The 16,512-nt window shown below is 50.3% G+C and overlaps 1 protein-coding gene across 1 annotated transcript in view; it reads right to left on the bottom strand.

Moving 5' to 3' along the window:
• The window catches only part of GALNT17 (polypeptide N-acetylgalactosaminyltransferase 17), a gene marked incomplete at its 5' end in the record, with an annotated part of 154,198 nt that overhangs the window by 127,687 nt on the left and 9,999 nt on the right, over positions 1 to 16,512 (bottom strand). The window contains one exon of the mRNA XM_027908092.1: positions 4,104 to 4,270. Within this exon, the coding sequence (XP_027763893.1) occupies positions 4,104 to 4,270 (167 nt within the window). The remainder of the gene's footprint in view (positions 1 to 4,103; positions 4,271 to 16,512) is intronic.

A 16,512-nucleotide genomic window follows, 5' to 3' on the forward strand; every position in this document is an offset into this window, starting at 1 on the left:
GGAGAGCACCAGGTGAGCTCCACTTAAACACCCCATCTCCTGCTGGAATAACTCTGGGGTGGGACCAGAGCCTGTGCAAGGCCAAGATGTGACTCAGCTCCTCGCAATTCTCCCTCTGAACACCAAAGACCCCGAGCCAGCTCCTGGGGGAGTGAGAGCACACCAAGCACTGTTGTTGCTGTTGAAATGAGCTGCAAAAACAAGAAAGTGATACATCAAGTCTCAGCTAACACCTTACTCCGGGGTAAATTACAACCCAGAGCGGGTCTCCCCGAGTGTAGCCAGCTCCTTTAGCAGCCTTTTATCCAAAGGGTTGCTTTTATACTTTTCAAAGAGATATTATCCCAGATTAAAAGCACTAAAAAGACAGACGACAATAACAACAACAACAAGAAAAAGCAGGTGATGATTAAGCAACAGGCTCAGACAAAGTGTGCAGCTGGGAGATAACAGAGCATCTCAGGGGCACGTGGCTGCATCCCTCCAACAGCCCAGGAGCCACCTTATCACTCTGAAACACAACCTGCACACTGCCTCTGTAATCACACCCCTGCAACAAGCATAAATAAAAGCAGCCTCCAAAAAAGTCTTTGTGAAGTATAATGTGCAGCTCAAGGGAGGAGGGGGGTCAGACTACAACTCCCCAAGCTTTCTCCTTTAAGGAGGGATATTTTTTTTTCCCCTGTTACAACACACTGGCATCTTTTATCTATTTCCAGCTCAGACATAAAGCAGCAGAATGCCTGTGTTCATTAACTGTAATCTCTCACTGCACACTTTTATGTCGTGCAGTGATGTTGGACGCACCACACTACAGCAAAGCTGAGAGCAAGGAGTGCCTAATGAGTCCTCAGGATTGCACTTTGTTCCAGCCTGAAAACCACACACCAGGTTTTGCCTGTGGCTGTGGTGCTGGGCAGGGTTTACCTGAAGGGCTCAGAGCAACCAGGTGGTGGCTCTTACTCTACCCATGGGGTTGATTTTAAAACCTGAAGTTGACTTGGAAATCCCAGGAGCCTTTTAGTATTTGCTGCTTTGTTGTTGAGTTGCCTAGACAGGTTGTGGCTCCTCCTGACAAAGCCTACACAAATCCCCCCAGCCAAAGATCTTCCTGAGCCTTGAGCACCTTCTCCAGAAGTCCAGCCCAGCTCCTGGGGTTCAGCCCTGCTCTCTGCAGGTCAACCTTCCCTCAGGTGCACAGAGGTTACTCTCAAAGGCTTTTCCCACCAGCCATGCCCCCATGGGAAGTGTCCCTCCAACCCACACAGCTGCTCCCAAAGAGGCTGAAGCAATTCCTCCTCCTGTTCCATCACAGCCTCCAAAGTCACACCCACACAGCCCCATCCTCTGCTCAACACCAGCCCTTGATCCTCCAGGATTCATCTCTAAATCTTAGGGCTCATGAGGAACTACTTTCCTGTAATTATTTTCCTGTAGAAGCCAAATCTATTTATTACAACGACTTTGTTTGCAATATCCAAAGCATCAGCTATACCATGTTGCTGCTGCTGCTCACAATTATTGCCTCCCATTAGTGGAAACTCTATGACAATGTTATTGCCATTAATAATTCTTTGCTGTCATTGAAGCTCCTTGACAATGCTGAGAGTGAACACAGGAGACCCAGAGCCACTTTCTGGTTTGTATCATCTCTTTTACAGGAGAAAAGCAGATTATTACACGCTTGGGAGGAGCTCTTCATAAACATCTGCCAAGTTACCTCATTATCTTCCTTCAAATCCCTCCTAAAAAATCTCATTTGTCATGATGCCTGCAAAGATTCACCAGCAGAGCACTGACATTATTAACTAACCCCACCAGCTAAAAAACATCACCTTGCTCCCCACACCCTCTCTCCTTGCATTCCACCCCAATGTTTTTGAGGACAGAACCACCTTGGTGTTGTACAACCTTCAGCACAGCCCTGGCCCATCCTGAGGGACCATGGAAGCCCCTGATCCTGAGGCAATCTCTTGGTGGGATGCAGCAGGCAAACTGCCAGGTGTGCAAGGAGGTTTGGGATTTTCCCTCTCCTGCCCATCAGTTTGGGTCACTGCCCCTCCCTCGCTATGGGGGCACCCCAAACACAACCCTGGAGGTGTCCCAGGCCAGGCTGGACGGGGCTTGGAGCAACCTGTGCTGGTGCAAGGTGACCCTGCCCGTGGCAGGGGGTGGGCTGAGATGAGCTTTAAGGTCCCTTCCAACCCAAACCCTTCTGGGATTCTGTGAAATCCCAGAGCTGGAAGTGCTTGGACACACCACAGGCTTTGGCCACTCGTTTGGCTGCCCTGGAACACCCCAGCACCATCCAGCCCCACCACTGGGCCCCACCAGCACTGTCCCAGCCCCCTCAGCACCCCCAGGGAGGTGGTACCCTGCAAGCTCAGCAGCAGATGAAGATTTGTCATCCTGCAGCTCCAGCCTGGGGGGAGCTGCTTCCTGAAAGGATTTATTTGTTTGTCCTGTGCCTTTCAGCAGCATCTCCAGAGCTCTGGCCTCACCATCACCCTGGGTGCTCACACTGAGGGACTGGAAGAGGCTGTTTAGAAACACATTTCTCTGTGCACAGCCACGGGGGGAGGAGCTCAGCAATTACTCCAGTGGGTTCTCTTTTAAAAGAGCTTTCTTCTCTTCCCCCATTGACAGGGTAAAATTTGGAGAAGGAGCAGCTCATTTTGCTCTTTCAAACCCTGTAAGTACTGGGTAATGTCAGATACTCCAGTGACAGATCACCTGCACTTCCCCTTCACTCTCCAAATAGTTCCAGCTCTGAAATCCCACAGCTTTCACTGGTGGACACCATCCAAGCTTTGCACTGGAGCTGCTGTGATTTCCACCAGCTGAGGAGCTGCCCTCCTGTTTCTTTTACTGGTAATTATAATTCATCAGCTCTCTGTGGTGCTCATTACTCTGGGATTTGAGTGCCTATTTTTCCAGGCTTGAATAGGTTGTTCTGTACCATCTCCTCTCACACAGTGTCCCAGAATCCTCTGGAAATGAGCTCTCCACATCCTGCACCCTCCCTGCTCCTCCCTCTGATCACAGCATCATGTTTATTCCTTTTTAATAATATTAAAAGCATGCAGCATGACTGATGAGGGCACTTAGCAAAAATCTTCTTCCTGAAGATTTTAAGTATCCTGATGTCCTGAAGCCACCATCCAACTGTACATTGGAAGGAAAAAATGTCTTGGAGGAATGTGAGTCTGAAGGTGCTTCCAGAGGAAAACACCTCCTGCAGTTCTGAGGCACCAAAAGCAGAAGGGAAGGGAGGGCAACAGTGGCCAAGAGCAGGTTGAACCAACGTGTGTGAGGTGGGAAACCAAACATCCCCCTCCAGGCTTTGTCAGGGCCTGACTTGGGCAGGTTGGGTGGGTTTTGTTTCCTCCTCTTCCTCTTCACTTCTCCTTCCCACACCACAACCAAAACATAAGGAAGGAGGGTCTCTGCAGGGTCCCACCATTTCCAGACCCTGGGATGTTATTTTACAACAGGGAAACTGAGACACAGAGAAAACATCTGTTAACACCACTGTGAGGGGCCAAAGCCCAACAGCTCATGGCTCCAGGCTGCTGGCCTTCAACTCCACGGGAAATTCAATTTACAGGAGCATCTCTGCACCAAGCAAAGTGTTATTATCAGTAACAAGGATCCCCTCAACCCAGAGCTCCTGGATGCTGCTGACCAGAAAGGTCAGAGGGATCTCTGGGTTCCTTTCTAGGTTTCAGCTGTGCTTTCAAACAATGACTACCTCAGATTTTAAGCACAGGGTGTGGCGTGTTCTCCACACCAGTTTTCTCCAGCTTCTCCAGCAGGAAGAACAGGATCACACCATGCTGGAATGTGCTGAGCTGGGAGGGAGTCCCAAGGATCCTGCAGTCCAACCCTCAGCCCTGCACAGCCCCAGCCCCAAGAGTCCCCCCCTGTGCCCCAGAGGATCATCCAAACCCTCCTGCAGCTCTGGCAGCCTTGGGGCTGTGCCCACTGCCCTGGGGAGCCTGTTCAGTGCCAACCACCCTCTGGGACAAGAACGACTCCCTCCATGAGATTTTAAGAAATTAAACACCCTCCTGGTGTTTTGGGGCGTGGGAGGTGCTGCTCACCTTCATCACTGTTGTCATCCACGAGGATGATCTCCTTGAGGAGGTGAGCCGGGGTGTGGTTCACCGCGCTGTGCACGGAGCGCAGGATCACCGACAGCGCCTCGTTCACGAAGATGAAAATGATGGAGATCTGGGGCAGGTCCTTACCATATTTCAGCTCTTTGCACCTGGAACACAGAGGGCAGAGGGAGACACAGAGGGTTTAGCAGAACTTGGAGTTGGGCGCGTTTCGTGTGTGGTGAGGGACAATGGCTTCCATCTCCCAGCTGTGCACAGCCAGGGGTTCCAGCTGTGCACAGCCAGGGGATCCAGTTGTGCTCATAGTTGTGTTCCAGCTGCCTGGAATTCCTTTCCTTTCATCAATGCTATCTGGGAAGACACAGCAACGAAGAGCATCCACCAGGATGAAGGAGCACCCAGGGCAGGGTGCAGATGCAGAGTTCACCTAACTGAGGTTGTGTTTGTGTGTCTGTGCTCACAGGACTGTGGAAATGTAACAAGGAGTGGCCTCCATAAGACAGAAAATGTCTTCAGCAGTTGGAGTGGAACTCCACATTCCAGCTCTGTCCCAAGATTAATTGGTGCTCAGAAACGAGCCTTGTTCTTAAATGGCACTTATGAATTTTCTCCCCATTTGCTTTGGGAAGAAATGAATATAAAATGACCCTTGGTTAAATAGTCTTAATAAATGTTTCAGCTCCTGAGCAGATACTTCTGAAGCACATCACCACGAACTGGTGTCTTTGTACTTCATAGGCAGGATGGTTAAAACTAAACACTTGTGATCACCTCCCTGGGTTTCAGGAGGAGTTGCTTGACTTGGGCAGATTTGGTGGTCAGGGCTCTGCTCAGACACATTTCTGTGCATCAGAGGAACCTGCTCAGATACATTTCTGTGCATCTTTCTCCTGGTCACCCACCATCCAGCTCCATCCCCCACGGTTCATGGACACACCAGACCTTGAGCAAGGGACACCCCTGGAGCAGAACTTGGGCAGCTCCAGGTACCCCCAGCTCTCCAGGAAACACACACCACTCCCACGAGGTAAAGATGTTTCAATGCCACACTTCATCCTAATCAGAGACCTCACCCTTCTGTTTGCACAAAGCAAACACAAGATCTTTGACAGCTTCCAACAATTTAATTAAATTCTCCAGCTTTCCCTACAATGAATAAGTGTGAGGGAAGAAGGGAAGGAGCCTCCCTGCTCCCTCCCTGCATCCATGACAGATTAGACATGCAACATGAGCAGAGTTCCCAGAATTACAATGAGTAAATCCTGCTCAGATAAGCAAAGAAAGACCAAATGCACCAGTGACATCCCATTCAAGCTCCTTGACTCCCCAGCAATACCTCTGGATTTAATTGTGCTGGGTGTTTCTTAGGCAACAGCAGGAATTCTTGAGGCTCCAAAATGAGACTTGGGAGAACAAAGATTTGCACAGAAACACAGTTCTTTATGAGTCTTCTTTGGTTAAACAAGTTTGCTGGTTGGAAAGAAGGTTGTATTTCTTGATTTAACTGTTGCCTGTCCCAAGGCAAGCCAAGAGCTCCACAGAATGGAATGTGCCACACACTGAAAGGAGCTGCCAAAGGGAAGATCTTTAAAATGAATCAACGGCCCTGAGGGGGCAAAGTAACAACTGACCCTGAAATCCTGCCATGGAAGTCAAACCGAGCTGACTCTGAGATTAAAAACCTCCTTTTGGTGTACGTTGGTACCTGCAGTGCTGAGGAGAAGGTTGTCACAGGAGCAGGAGTGTTTCCTTTTCATCATTGCTCACCTCTGGGCAGCCCTTCCCCCGAGGCAGCTCCGGGGGATAGAGAGCTCAGCTTGTGATCAAAGAGGTTTGGAGGAAAATCCAAACCGAGCTCTTTGAGCTTCATCTGCTGCTCATTCCCATTCCCCCTGCACCCTGCTGTTATCAGGGTTCTCCTTCCCCCCTTGCTGAGGACAGAGATCCAGGGAGAGGAGATGAGCCTGGGAAGGAGTGGGCAAGGCAAACATCACATTGTTGGGGGCACAAAGCTGCAGTTCTCCCCAGGCAGAAGGGGTGACTTTGCCTCTGATCACAGGAGTGGGTAAGACAGCAATTAACAGCCAAATTGACATCAGCTTTGTCAGTCTTCTGGTGCCAGAAGCAGCGGGTGGACAATGCTCTGCAGCATCCTGCTCCACAGCTCCTGCTGTGGACAAGCCCCAAATATTCCTGCACTCAGGAAAACACCCAGGGCTTCTGGACACTCCTGGGGCCAGAGAGGGGAAAGGGGGAAAGGAATAATTTGAGCTCAAACATAATTAGAAGGGCCAGGGGGAAGTTGTTACAAACAGCAGCAATGGTGGGTACCTGGGATGGGAAGTTCAGGCTGTTTGGTGGTTTGGGTTTTTTCTTCTAAGCATTTTTTAGTAGATGAAGGGTTGATCTGGACTCTGGTCCAGAACTACAAGGCTATGTTTCACCCTTAACTTCATAGCAGTTAAGGCAGAGGCCCAGGTTTGAGTGTTTTACTCCTGGAACCCCCCGAGCTGGGGGTTCAGGAGGATTTCCTGCAGGTCAGCGGGTCCCAGCACAGGAGAGGCTGCTGGGCTGCCCCTCACACCTCCCTCCTCCCCTGCACCCTCCTGCACCCCAAAGCACAGCACCTTCCCCACCCTGAGGGGCTGCATTTCATGCATAAGGTGGGAAATTGCTGCTGCCTTCAGTGCTTCAAGCACAGCCCTGAGGGACAGCTCAGAAAATCCCGGCAGGAGCAGGGACAAGGAATGCACAGCTTATCAGACCTCACCTCTGCCCACATTTATTCCCCTCAGGAGAGAGAGCCTTTGGCTCTCTGCCTTCAAAATTCAGATCTCGGGCCAGAACACTTCCAAATTCAGGATTCAAGTCTCTCCAATTATCCAACTGCTCAGCCTGGAGAAAAGAAGGCTCTGGAAAGACCTCAGAGCCCCTTCCAGGGCCTAAAGGGTCTCCAAGAGAGCTGGAGAAGGACTTTTTGCAAGGGACAGGACAAGAGGGAATGGTTTTAAGCTGAAAGAGGGTCATATCAGGAAGAAATTGTTGCCTGTTCAGGTGGGCAGGCCCTGGCACAGGTTGGGCAGAGAAGCTGTGGCTGCCCCTGGATCCCTGGAAGTGTCCAAGGCCAGGCTGGAGCAACCTGGGCTGGTGGAAGGTGTCCCTGCCCATGGCAGGGGGTGGGACTGGATGAGCTTTAAGGTCTCTTCCAATCCAAACCATTGGAGGACTCTGTGACTCTCAGTTTTTATTTCTAACACTCAGCTCTCCCTGTATCTGCTCTGCCCAACCTGAGTCCAGTGAGTGGGATGTTCGAGGGAACACTTCAGACATATGAATACTTCTAAATTTAAATTAAATGTAACAGAGAGGGCACCACAATACACCCCTGTCAGTGCCAGGGATTGGTTACCCATAGGGTTAAAGAGAGCAGCACCTCATTTTATATTTAATTTAACCCACATTCATCATCCCACCAGGACCAAAAGGCTGTCTGGGAAGTTTTCCCTCCCCATGCATCAGGTGCTCCCCAGCCAAGGGCACATCTGCAGGTGGACCCAAGGCAGAAGTCCTGCCACACTTTTTTCCCCACCACATCCCGCTGTCTCCAGTTAAACACAGGCTGGCACCTGCTGGCAGGGCTCACATCGAAATACCGTGAATCAATAGCCAAAAGAAAGACACACCTTAGAGGTTTGTCTCTCCTGTAGATCAATGGGATATCAGAGTGAGAGGCGTTTTATGTCCCATTAAATCATGCTCGAATACATCCCATTAAATCAAGCTCACAAAACTCTCCAAGTTTTAAGAGGCTTGAGAAAACCTCCCAGTGCACTGGGTTTAATTTAAGGACCTTGCTGAGCTCTCACTGAGAGTGTTCTTGGCCTTAAACAGGGGGGAAACTTAAACTCTGGCCTTGGTCTAAGGCTCAGGCCTGGAGCTGTGTCAGGGCAGGCTCAGGGTGGATCTCAGCCAAAGGTTCTTCCCCCAGAGGGTGGTTGGCACTGAACAGGCTCCCCAGGGCAGTGGGCACAGCCCCAAGGCTGCCAGAGCTGCAGGAGGGTTGGGATGATCCTCTCAGGGTCAGGGTGGGATTGTTGGGGTGTCCTGGGCAGGGCTGAAGGGTTGGACTGGATGGTCCTTGTGCATCCCTTTCAGCTCAAGATATTCCAGGACATCTTTTTTCATTTCAGGAACAGACACCAGGCCCAGCAGAACCCCCTGCCCTGAACACCCATGGACAACTCCCAGTTCTCCCCAGCCACCCCACAGGGATCCAGACACGTGCTGAGGCCACAGAACTCCTGGTCTGTGGCCTCCACCACCTTTTTTGGGTCCAAGACCTTTATCCTCTGTGAAGCCCAGGCTTGCAATCACGAGAACATGCAAGGAAACCCCCGAAATAAATACATTTATGGAGAACGTTTTTTCTTCTCCATCCCTGCAGTCCCTGGTTTATGTAAGAAGCCATTCAGAACCAAATGAAGGATGAGAAGGGGAGATGGGGGAGGGAGAGCAGGGCTGAGTTTACGCTGAACAGCTTGGCACACATCAGGCTGGATTAATCAAAGCAGCCAATTTCAAAACACAAAAACCCCATAAAAATCAAGCTTTGCTCCAACGCAGGAGCCTGCCCTGGAATCCTCTGCCTGTTTGTTTTATGCTCAGCACACAGCTGTAAATCCACTCTTCAGTGCAGCAAGTGAGATTAGGATGTTTATTGTCTGTCTCAGTAAGAGGAAAGGGATATCCCAGCATTTACTGCTCCGTGAGCCCTCGGCAGAAAAATCACCTGGAATCACAGCGAGCACTCCCAGAGCACTGAGAGGCCACAGAGGGGCAAGAAATCTTTGGAAACCACTTCTTCCTGCCCAGTGATTGAACGTGATCCACTCCCTTACTCAATTAATTCCTTTCACCTCCTCTCTGGGGTGCAAAGCCACTTCCATCAACCACCTGGAATGACACTGCCCAGCACCAGGGAACTGGGAGCCCAACTCTGATGGATTCTGCACATTCCCCACCCCAATATAAACCATTCATCAGCAGGAATCAATGCAGCCCAGGAACCAGCTGCAATGTGGACTGTTCCAGGACAGAACTGGCACCTCCTGTCTGACCCTTCAGCTTCGGGGCGAGCCATGTTTGCACAGAGGTACCAGTGGATTCCTGTGCTCTGGTGTGACCTGTGTGTGCTGCACCCCCTCCAGCCATGGCAGTCCCTTCCAGAAACAAACACTGCATTAAAGAGACAATAACACATCAGATTGTTTCAGGGCAGGCTCAGGTTGGATCTCAGCCAAAGGTTCTTCCCCCAGAGGGTGGTTGGCACTGAACAGGCTCCCCAGGGCAGTGGGCACAGCCCCAAGGCTGCCAGAGCTGCAGGAGGGTTTGGACAATGCTCTCAGGGTTAGGATGGAATTTTGGGGTGTCTGTGCAAGGCCAGGAGTTGGACTGGATGATCCTTGGGGGTCCTTTCCAGCTCAGGAGGCCCTGTGGTTCCATGATGATGAACAGCCCTTTGGGTTCAGAGAGGAGCTGGGCAGTCACACCACAGAGCACAGAGCAGAAATGCTGCTCATCCTCAGGGATCAGCAATCCCCAATCCCAGGTGCTGCATCAATGATTATATTCATCCCTGGCTGAAGAAATTATCTTCTACCTTCCATGGTATTCCTCCCTGATCCACCCCCTCCTGCAGCACACACATCTATTCTGCACAGAGCTCCAAATCTTCCAGGACACCACCTTTCTTCCCTCATTTTTGCCTTTGGTGTTGCCTCTTTCCCCAGATCCAACAAAAAATGCCCCCCAAAGTTTGAAGGGGCTAATAAATCCCATTAAGTAGACAGTGTAGTTGTCCCTATTCCCAGTGAGGAGGCAGCATTCCACACCTCTGGAAGCATTCTTTGGTCACAGTGCCATGGTTTTCAAACATGTCCAGTGTTTTAAAAGGTAATATTTGGATCTGGATAAAAACCAGGCTGCAGCAGCCCATCTGAAACGATCCAGCAGTATCCTGAATTTCCTAAGGATACACTGCTGATCAATCCAGCTGAGGGTTGGGGGTGCAGCACACAGATTGACCAGATCCAGAGACACAAACTGTATCAGGTGGTGAAGAGGTGTTAGAAAAACACCACTGATGGGAAAGAAGCTGCAGAAAACTGATGGTGTTTATAAATATCACAGTTTTAATGTGGAAAGATCAAACCCAACCCCCAGTGCCCTAAAACACTGGGATAAATCAGCCCTTCCATCTGTTTGGAGACAGATTTTTGCACAGGGACACAACATTTTGCCACGAGTTGTTTTCCTCCAGGCTGGTGCCACCTCAGCATTACCCTGGGCACAGTTTGGAGCTGGAGCAGAAGTTTCTGCTTGCAAATTTGGCCGAGTGCCCCTTGGTCTGCAGATAAAACACCCCAGAGCTGATCCCAGCACGGCTCCACCAGCACAGTCCCGCAGCAGAGGCCACTGCCAGCTCCACACTCCAGTTCCTGGCTGCCTGGCATGCCAACAGCGTGGCAAGGGAAGCCAAAGGGAAAGTTCAGGAAATGCCAATGAAAAACAGAACCTTCTCATCAAGGGAAGCTCCCAAACCTGCCCCACAGCACATGGAGAGATGTAACACAGGGATCTTGGGCTTCATGACCTTCCTCCAGCATAAATCATGGAATTCATAATGTTGGAAAGGCCCTCTGAGATCATCAAGTCCAACCATTCCCCAGCACTGCCAAAGCCACCACTGCCTCATGTCCCCAAGTGCCACATCCACAGGGCTTTTAATCCTCCAGGTCCTGGGCAGCTGTGCCAGGGCCTGACCACCCTTTCCATGAAGAAATTTTCTCCAAAATCCAAACTAAACGTCCCCTGGCACAACTTGAGGCCGTTTCCTCTTGTCTTGTCACTTTACAGAATGCTCTGAGCTGGAAGGGACCCACAAGCTCATCGAGTCCAACCCTTAAGTGACTGTTCCACACATGGGCAGAAGAGCCTGACCCCACCTGGCTCCACCCTCCTGCCAGGGGGGTTCGAGCCACTAGAAATGCCCATCCTTCAAAGCCAGCACTCAAAGGACACTCTGTAGGTGTCACACACAGGAGGGCCCTGCTCTGCTTTGGATGGATGGCAACCATGAGGAACACACACAGGAGAAAAGGTCACCAGAACAACAGCAGGCTGCTCTGGGTACCCAGTGGAACAATTCCCTTGGCCTGACCAAGGCCTGGCACTGGGAAGGATCAGGCAGCATCCTATGGGATGATTTTTGGAGCTCACAGCACTGGGTTATGCTCTCAGGGGACACACTGATGGCTACGTGCTGCTGCCACACAGGGAGGTGTAAGGAGCCCCCAGTCCACAGGCTGATTGATGACCCATTCAGCAGCTGCATCATCATTAGCTCTGATGCTACACCATCACTCATCTTCCCAGAAACGCCCCTCAGGGCTGTTCCAGACACAATTCTCCCCCAGTGCATGAAGGGGACGCCCCTCCATGTCCTTTTGAAATGCCACCAGCAGGAACCACCACAGAGAAAGCTGGACACCCCAAGTCTGCAGAATGCCCCAGGGTTTAGGGCTCTGTGTTGCTCCCACACCCTGTGAAATTATCCCTGCAGCCACTTATGGGCTCCTGTGGACCCTCTCCATCGTTTTTGTGTGATCAGCCAGAACAGACACTTGTGAACTGGGCAGACAGGAACAGCCTGGCATGAAAACCTTGGCACGAAATGGGGCACCCAGATCATAGAATGGTTGGGTTGGAAGGGACCTTGAAGACCATCCAGTTCCATGGAGATCCTGTGTGCCTGTGGAAGGAAACAGGGCAGACAAAGAATGGAGGTTCTGTTTGTGGAGAGCACACTCCTTCAGGAAAGACAATCCTGATGATGGCTTTTGAGAGATTTCCTCTTCTCCTACACACTGGAGTGCCCAGATATCCCCTCTCCTCTTTATGTTTAATTCTGAGCCCCCAACAGTTCCCTAGTCTGGATCCTGCCATCTACATATTAATCATTTCTTTGCTGGCCATCACACCAAATAACTCCAGCTAACATGCTTATCAGGAGCTTATCCCTTCCTGACACTTTAGTCTCCTATAAGGCTCGAGGGTTTGAATATTTAAAGAGGCAAATATCCTTTTGATTAGTAGAATAAATGACTCTTGTTACTTCCTGCCCTCAAAAACAGCGTCAGCGTCACGAAAGTGCTCGGCTGTGTTGGCACAGCTTTTCCAGGGCTGTGGAGATGCTCCTATAAAACATGGCTCAGCAGCAGAGAGAGGGTTCAGCTTAATAAGCTCATGCATATTTAAGTGCCTTTTCTCCAATGATCTATGGAACTGCCACAAGAAAGCCAAGGGTGAGTAAGAGACAACTCGGGCAGAATTTCTGCACAATAAGTGGAATTCTGCCCGAAATTGCTCTCACAGATCGCTGCCTTCTCCAAGCTCTTGGAAAGACAAGCTGGAGCAAACATCATCTTGCAGCTCAAGGAACCCCCAGTAACCTCTGAGTGCTGAGGAAGCTCTGACCCTTCGCTGCCCAAAACCGAGAGCGCTCCCCAAATGGTGAGGTACCAACCATTTCACCCCGTTGCAGACAGGGCAGCAGGGTTCCAGGGGTGGAGCAGGGTGTGCCCTGGGCTGCTGTAGGAGCCCACAGCCAGCCTGGGGATCCCTGGCACCAGGAGCTGGAGCTGAGGTTGCCCTGCAGCCCCTGGTGCAGCCCGTGGTGGGGCAGCTGTGGCCCCTGCAGCCCAGGGAGAGTCAGGGAGGTGCAGAGACCCCCCTGCAGCCTGGGAGGAGCCCCCAATGGAGCAGGGGATGCCTGAGGGAGGCTGTGACCCCATGGGAGGTCTCTGCTGGAGCAGGGTCCTGGCAGGGTCCTGCTGACCCCTGGGGAGGGCAGGTTTTCCTGGGAGGAGTCGTGGCTGGAGCAGCTCATTCCTCAAGGACTGAGCCCATGGAGGAGTGATCCACGGGACAGCAGGGTGGGAAGAGCTGCTGCTGTGGGATGGGGTCAGGCTGGAGAAGCTGGTGAAGGACTGAGTCCTACAGGAAGCAGGGAATGGGCTCCTCTCCCTGAGCAGCAGCACGAACAGCGGGTGATGAACTGACTGTAACCCCAATTCCCGTCTCCCTGCACAGCTGGGAGCGAGGAGGGAGAACTGGGGAAGGAAGGAGGGGTGGGGGAAGGCTCTGGTTCTGCTAGCAATAAATTTAATTAATATCCCCACTTTGGGTCAGTTTTGCCCATGACAGTGATGGCTGAGGGATCTCTCCTGGTCCTTCTCTCAACCCACAAACCCTTTGTTCTATTTTCTCTCCTCTGTCCACTTGCAGAGGGGAGTGAGTGGGTACCTGGAGTCCAGCCAGGGTTAACCCACTACACAGACTGAAGAGCTGGTTTTGGGGTAGGTGAAAACACCTTTTTATCTCCCCTGCCTGAACCTCAGTGTAGGGAGCCCTTCATCTCCTGGCAGAGCCAGGGATGTCAGGATGAAAATCCCCCCAGCACTTCCCAGCTCTGCTCAGGTGGGTTGGGATAAAGCTGCCAGTGCTGTGAGACTTCCCTGCCAAATCTCAAATGAAACTCTTGGTGCAGAGCCTTAAGGTAGGAGTGTTTTAATGGAATAGATCTCCCAGGAATTCAAGATTTTGACACTCCCAGGACATACTTTGGGCAATGAAGAAGAAAAGTGGCCAACACCTGTGCTCCCTGGAACACAAGGGGGAACGATGCCATTGCAGGAATAAAAATGGTATAAAAATGATGGACTTAAAAGGCACAATGGACTTTCAGAGATAGTTCTTCCGTTTTGTGATAACAGATCCACTCTGCTGACGGGTTTATGAGCTGGGAAGATGAAGAAGGTTTTAAACCTTCTCTGTTACAGGCAGAAATCCCTGTATAAGTTTACTTAACCTCTGACAGAACTGGATCAGCCTTGGCAGAGGCCAAGTTCCTGCCTGGTGAAATGTTCCACAGCTCCACAATCCCAACATCCCAGAGCTGCCACTACCACCACCCCCACCCCCAGCACAGGCTGCTCACCCAGGTCACCCTGACACACCTTTGGCAGAGATAAGCACTGCTTTGGTTGGGGAAAGAATAAAAAGAAGTCACAAGCACTACCCACAGGCTCAAAACTCACGGGGTGGGGCTGATTTTGATTTTCATTTCTATCATATCCCAATTTCAGGTACCAGTTCACTGAATGCACTTAACTGGCTGTAAATATTGGTGTCCCTTCCATGGTAAGGTGATATTAAGGATGGGAAGTTAATAAACTTGAAGACACAGGTAGTGATAAGAGTTCCAAAGCAGTGACTGGCCACACCATCAGCACTTTAATTTTTTAGGCAGGGCTTTCTTTTCTGGTGCAATAAATGGCCAAACATTCATTCCAGTGTTTCAGAAGTTTGCCTTTATTCCCCACACAGGGAGGAAGGACACCCAGTTTAGCCCAGTGCAGAACTGGGACACCATTAAATACCCACTAAGCAGGTTAGGGAGGGATCCAACCCACTACAGCCTGCCAAAAAGAACTGAATTACTACAGGATGAAAACAAGCAACCCACAAATAAAAATACTCAGAAAAAACCGAAAACACTCTTCTGTAATTTTTAGTGATGAGTGGAGATGCCCCACTGGGGTATCACATCCTTTTTGTTATTCCTGCCTTTACCTGCAGAAATCCAAATGACCACGGACACAGATACCTCCCACAGACACTCTGGAAGGTCTTTTTTTATTGTTACTCCATCCCAGAGGACGTGATTTAGGGCTAAAGATTTGTTTCCTGCCACAACAGAGATGCTACCAGGGGTGCCTGAAGACACAGCTCCATTCTCACCCTGCCAGCACCCAGAGGAGACAGATGGGTGCTGCTCCTCCAGGCTGGGAGCACACCCTGCCTGACTGGATGTGTTTTTTAGGCAGCACTGGCCGTGGATGTGACACCAGGGGACATGGTTCAGTGGTGGCCTTGGCAGTGCTGGGTTAAGGGTTGGACTCCTGGTCCTCGAGGGCTTTTCCAGCCTAAATAATTCCATGATATACTTGGTAGGAGCAGTCACAAACCACAGCAAACTCACAGTACCTACAGTGACACATGGCCTAAGCCCTCCCAAGACATTTTTGTCACCTCCACACACCAGGATGTCCACCAGAAAACCACAGAGCTCTGGAATATTCTTCCCTCTCATCCTCACCTCACCGAGGTCATTGAACTTTTCCCCACTTCCCGAAACACTTCACACAAAACCTGCCCCCAAAACCTTCTCCCACCTGCACAGCCAAACTAAACCCATCAATACACAGCCAAGACTTGGCTTTTCTGCCTGCAGAGACTCAGATCCTTCCTGGCCCAGCAAGATGAACTCTGCATTGATGCAGCTGAACAGCTGGGAGGTAAATTCTGGAATAAAATCTGAGGTAAATTCCAATGGATTGAAGGACTTACTCATGTCTGGGCTGCAAAGCACCGTGGTGGAAGTACAATATGTTATAAATCACACTGCAATCTTCTGCTGCCAGCACACAGAAGCAGGTTCAAGCTTGTTGCATTCCTCAATCCACGGGCACTGCTTCCCACCTCTTCCTTACACATCTGTGCCACTTCTTGCCTTTAAATCTCAGTGGGAAAGGAAGAACCTGAACTGGTGACAATTGCACAAACTGATACCAAACAAGGTCCATTCATGCTCTCCTCCAAAATAAAGCTTCCCCAGGAAAGGAACTGATCTCCATTTGGCTTTTGTAAGGATTGTGAACAAGCTGGAAAGAAAGCAAATCCTCAGACTGCTATTCACGCTGCCACTTCCTAATCATGCTCCATTCATTAATTGCTTATTATAGCTTGGATTTTGCTTATTCAGTTGCACATGTCTTCTTGCAGAAGGGAATGTCATTAAATATTAAATCAATTGTGTCTACTCTCTGAAGTACAGGGAAAATCAAACCATTTTCTGTGACCCGAGCATCTTAAAACACCTTCTGCTGTCTGGTACAGCTCAGTGCTTAGAGGATCAGAACACTTTTTCTGACCCTTAAAGCCCTGAAACTCCCCACATTTCCCCAGGAAACTCGATTTTAAAGCACCTGCTTTATTTTCAGTAATTCCTTTTCAGAAATGTGCTTTATTTTAGAATGAGGGTATCAAAAATAGGCAGCACAATTTAGGGTCACACAGACATTTCTGAAGGCACATTACTTGGCAAGCTCTAACCAGAAATTACCTACAAAGAGCAGAATGGAGAGAACAGGGTTTATTTTTGTGAGAGGCTCTTGTGGTAAAGTTCTTGGGTTCACACTGATCTGAGGCAGATAAAAGCCAGAGCAATTACAAGTGTCACATCCCCTCACCCAGCTCGTGTACATGAGCT

Source organism: Empidonax traillii, unplaced genomic scaffold, assembly GCF_003031625.1.
Source record: "Empidonax traillii isolate 1590-97213 ecotype Southwest subspecies unplaced genomic scaffold, ASM303162v1 scaffold1610:size235594, whole genome shotgun sequence".
In the NCBI taxonomy this organism is placed as follows: Eukaryota; Metazoa; Chordata; class Aves; order Passeriformes; family Tyrannidae; genus Empidonax; species Empidonax traillii.